The sequence below is a fragment of the Hordeum vulgare genome, chromosome 5H (genome assembly GCF_904849725.1).
Source record: "Hordeum vulgare subsp. vulgare chromosome 5H, MorexV3_pseudomolecules_assembly, whole genome shotgun sequence".
Taxonomy (NCBI): domain Eukaryota; kingdom Viridiplantae; phylum Streptophyta; class Magnoliopsida; order Poales; family Poaceae; genus Hordeum; species Hordeum vulgare.
In genome coordinates, this window is record NC_058522.1 from 78,177,598 (window position 1) to 78,182,219 (window position 4,622).

The window sequence follows — 4,622 nt, forward strand, 5'->3', positions numbered from 1 at the left end:
AAGCCTGATCCCATCCGTCCAGGGTATTTCTTGGGATATAATGAAGAACATGCCTGGACTCATAGGCCATGCTTCTGGGATCTCCCCTACTTCCATTAGCTGGACCTTCCACATAACATTGATGTAATGCACACTGAAAAGAATATCGCCGAGGCCATTTTTGGCACATTGTTCAACATTTCTGAGAAGACGAAGGACAATACTAAGGCTAGACTAGATGTGATGAAGCTATGTGATAGACCCGAACAAAACTTGCGGCAACGCATGGGCCGGAAGAAATGGACGACGCCACGGGCTAGGTTTGTTCCTACAAGGGAACAAAAGAAGGAGATACTCATGTGGTTCAAAACTTTGTTGTTCCCTGATGGATATGCAGCGAATCTAATGAGGGCAATGAATCTTGATAAATTGAAGCTCAACGGGTTGAAGAGTCATGATTGGCACATATGGCTTGAGCGGTTAATGCCGGTGATGATTCGAGGCTATATCCGTGAGGATGATTGGGAAGTATTCGCAGAGCTTAGCTATTTCTTCTGTGTTCTTTGTGCTAAAGAAGTATCTCCTACTATGATAGATGACATGGAAAAACGGGCACCCGAGTTGCTCTGCAAGCTAGAGAAGATATTTCCACCAGGCTTCTTTAATCCGATGGAACATATGATTTTACACCTCCCATCTGAGGCAAGATTGGGTGGCCCTATGTAGAACCGTTAGTGCTATGGACTTGAGATAATGCAAAAGACTCTTCGAGCTAAATGTAGAAATAAATGTAGAATTGAAGCATCCATAGCCGAGGCATTCTTGGCGGAAGAGGTGACAAACTTCACGACATCACGCTATGGGGCCAATATTCCAAGCTTGCATAATGCAAAGTCTCGTTACAATACCGGCGACCCCAAACATGAATCCACGCTCAGCCTCTTCAAAGGGCAACTCAGACCTATGGGTGCTTCTAGTTCAAAGAATCTGGATGTGAAAGAGTGGAGCTTGCTTACATTGTATATCCTCACCAAATTAAAAGAAGTGCGGCCATACATTGAGTAAGTGATTGGTACATCATGTAGCATTTACTACTCCGCTCATTTCTCATTGCTAGTGATTTTGTTGCTCAATTCTCAAATGGAGGGGTCGAACGTGATTCACTCAAAGAGTGTGAGCTTCTTGCTGGCAACAGAGACGACAATTACGGTTTCATTTCTTGGTTCAAAGGAAAGGTATATATACTTCTTATTATGGAAGAACCTAAGTAGGTATTACGTGCGACTAATACACCGATCCTTCCCGCTTAAACTTGTAGGGCACGTCAATATTGGACAACGAGTTGAAACAAGTTGCTAATGGCTTTGACTATAAGGTCGGTACGTTCGAGAGATACAACATCAATGGATATCACTTCCGCACACATGAGAACGAGGAACGTCGGGCCATTCTAAAATCAAGAAACATAGGAGTGTCAGCTATTTGCAATGGAGTTGAGTATTATGGAAGACTTGATGAAATATATGAACTACATTACTTCGGGGCAAATCCTCCAAAATTCATTGTCTTTAAATGTCATTGGCTCGATCCGGAGAAGGTTAGGCGGAGTGATGATATTGGGCTAGTTGAAATTCGACAAGACAACAAATTAGAATGCGAGGATGTCTATATTGTGGCTCAACAAGCGACACAAGTTTTCTATCTCAAGTACGCATGTCAAAAGAAGGCGCATCTTAAGGTTTGGGATGTCGTGTATGATGTGCTGCCACATGGTAAACAATGTTCTCCCAGTGAAGATGATTATCAACCTCACATCAACCCTGACACATATGATGGAGAATTCTTCCAAGAAGAACATGGGCCTAGAGGCCGTCGCAACATCCATGCATCCATGGAAGTACACATTGATAGTGATGATGACGACGACGAAGAAGAAGAAGAGGAGGAAGAAGAAGAGGTTACAAACATGGAGGACCTATCCATGGTTGAGCGGTTACGTCAAGGCATTGCCAATGATAATGATGATGACGACCAACACTCTGACGACATCTTTGATGACATGCGTGATACTGATGATGATGAGGAAGAGGAAGAGGAAGAAGAAGAGCCGGATTTTGATCCAGATGATCCCGACTATTCTTAGTTGTAATGTTGAGTTGTACTAGTTGCTTTACCATGACCCCGAACATGCTGTAATGTTGAATTTGTAATATTTTGAACTTCTGCATATTTGTTTGAACTATAAAGTTGTATTTGTGCTATAATCGCCTTAATTTGTAATTCTCATTTGTGAAGATTTTTTTTGAACTTATGCTTATTTATTTGAACTGTATTGTTGTATTTGTACTAATTGCTTTACTGTTTGTTGTAGCAGGTGAGTGAAGCATGGTGGGACCGCATAGGAAAAGGACTCTTAGTGCTCCGGCAGAGAAGGCCCCACTCAAGATAGCGAGAAATCTAATCACTAGTTTTCTCGCCGATCCTCCCGAGGCACCCTCCCATGCTCAGCCTCATCGAGGAAGAGGTCGAGTAAAAGGTGGACGTGGAGGAAAGGGTAAGACAAATCCGGTCCGGCCTTCCTCGCCACCACCTGCCACGACACCGCCTGAGGAGGTGAGGTTGGAGGAGTCGGTGTCTCACTCCCCTTGCCTGAGGACGAGCCGGTGTCTCACTCCCCCGTGCGTGAGGACGTGACAATGTCTCACTCCCCCGTGCGTGAGGACGAGACGATGTCTCACTCCCCCGTGCCTGATGACGAGGAGGAGGAGGAGGAGGAGGAGGTGGATGATTTAATTGCAGTTCTTGAGGGTCAGTTTATGCTCCTGCATGGTGCATCAAGTCTCCCAAAACAAGGGGAACCTTCGAATAGAGGCCGTGCATTAGTCCATATGGAGTAAGGTAACTAACTTTGGATTTTCATTTTTCTACCTTCATTGTATGCAACAATTGCTCATAACTTTGGCTTCTCAGCGCTTAAGAATGCTTTCTTGAACACAGGGTTAAGCTCACATAAACCAAGTTAAACCAACAGAAAAAGGGAAATAACTCATTCTTGAAAAGAAATCCAATGAACTTGTGAAGCTGTAAAGATGTAGTACCTAGCAAGTCTCTTGTCAAAATGAATTATGATGAACTAGTCAAAATGAATCATAACTAGCATTTGCCAGTTGCACAAAATATTAACCCAATTATCATTTCTTATAAAAGTTTGATTGTTTGAAATGATAAACTGACCATGTAGTCCAAATCCAAAAATAGTCTCGTTATCAGAAACATCGTTACCTCAATATTTTGTGAGCTGCTTGTTTTCACCTGTACTTTCAAACCAAACATGGCACTTTCTGCATCTCTGAGCACCTTCACATGCAAATTGAATGTCCCAATCAAAACAATAGCAGAGCTGGCAAATTAAAATTTGAATAATGACCAGAGAGCTACCTGTCGAGGAGTTTGAAGTTTTAGTTTCAGCTCATCCGAGCAGAAGTCATAGACATCAAGCTCCAGAGGGTAATCCACTTTCTCGCAAGAACAGAAACATGCATTGCAAGATATGTTGAAAAAAGAGGTCGGGTGCAGGATGTCAGATTGCAATATCAAAATAGACTAAGCTTCCTTACGAACTGCACTCTTAATGTTCCAAAAAGGCACATTTGTTAAGGAAAAGAGAACAAAATAAACAAACATACACGTAAAATCTCTGCCTTTTGGTTTGACTCCCTTTTCCAAAAGAAACGAACAAACTGCACAGTCAAGTACCTGAAGAAAGAATCTACATACATGTTATCTCTGACTAAGATGAGAAAAATGATGAATGAGAATTATGCTCTTGCCTAGGAAACTCATTTATTCTCGACTCTCTTGTGTAAATAGCAGTCCGACCCAGTGATGGGGAGACCTTCTCAAGTTCTGTCTTCAAACCCTGTACAAAGAATACATGGATAGTTAACAAAACACTAAAGGCATAGAAATATGAGATATGTAAAATGACATAAAAGGAATTATCCTATCAACACAACTAACAACTACTTGTGATAAAAAAAGAATACTTACAAACAAGTGGAATGATACTTACATGCTTCAGTCCTTCATGAAGGTGGTTTACCTCATGCGATATATGTCACTTCAAAGAAAAAACCGACTCTGCCTCTGAACTCTCCTCACCACTTTCTGCATAGTGTACCCTGCAAATAAAAGTCATCATACACAAATAGCAGTACATGAATACCTGCATTTTATTTAGATGATTAATCTAGCTACCTTATTTGAAATAACACATGATCCTTCGTACATGAAGTACTCGAAAGATCAAAATAAGCTATGCCTGCTTGCCGAGATGTTGTATCATCAATTTTTACAGGGGACTGCAGCTCTAATGCTCTATACCCTTTGGTGTCCTATAAATGCAGGAGATGTCCCTAGCAAGTCTCTTGTCAAAATGATTTAGCGCACCTTATTTACACATGATTTAGCGCACCTTATTTTGTTGTTATGGACATGAAAACCTTTATTTATTGTGTGCCAAAATATGACATATGTGCATGACTTCATCTTGTAGGTTGTCATACAGATGTTCTTTGGACTACGATATTGACATGAAGACATTTATCGTAATGCCAAATTTTATGTAGTAATGCCAAATATTA

The 4,622-nt window shown here is 41.3% G+C and overlaps 1 protein-coding gene across 1 annotated transcript; it reads right to left on the reverse strand.

Moving 5' to 3' along the window:
• Window positions 1-2,443: 2,443 nt before the first annotated feature.
• On the reverse strand, window positions 2,444-4,108 carry LOC123396349 (ubiquitin carboxyl-terminal hydrolase 7-like). Its single transcript, XM_045091302.1, has 4 exons — window positions 3,666-4,108; window positions 3,418-3,498; window positions 3,262-3,336; window positions 2,444-2,584 (listed from the first exon to the last, which is right to left on the reverse strand). The coding sequence occupies exons 1-4, from the start codon at window positions 3,756-3,758 to the stop codon at window positions 2,444-2,446; spliced, it is 390 nt and encodes a 129-aa protein (XP_044947237.1). The 5' UTR covers window positions 3,759-4,108.
• Between the last annotated feature and the right edge of the window lie 514 nt (window positions 4,109-4,622).

Bases quoted from the DNA above. Each gene is read 5' to 3' on its own strand.
- LOC123396349 (XM_045091302.1), bottom strand. From the start codon at position 3,758: ATGTATGTAGATTCTTTCTTCAGGTACTTGACTGTGCAGTTTGTTCGT. The intron at 3,499-3,665 runs GTATGTTTGTTT...TGTTCTTGCGAG, and splicing joins AAAAGGCAGAGATTTTACGT to AAAGTGGATTACCCTCTGGA. The intron at 2,585-3,261 runs GTAACGATGTTT...TCACCTCCTCAG, and splicing joins GCAGCTCACAAAATATTGAG to GCGGTGTCGTGGCAGGTGGT.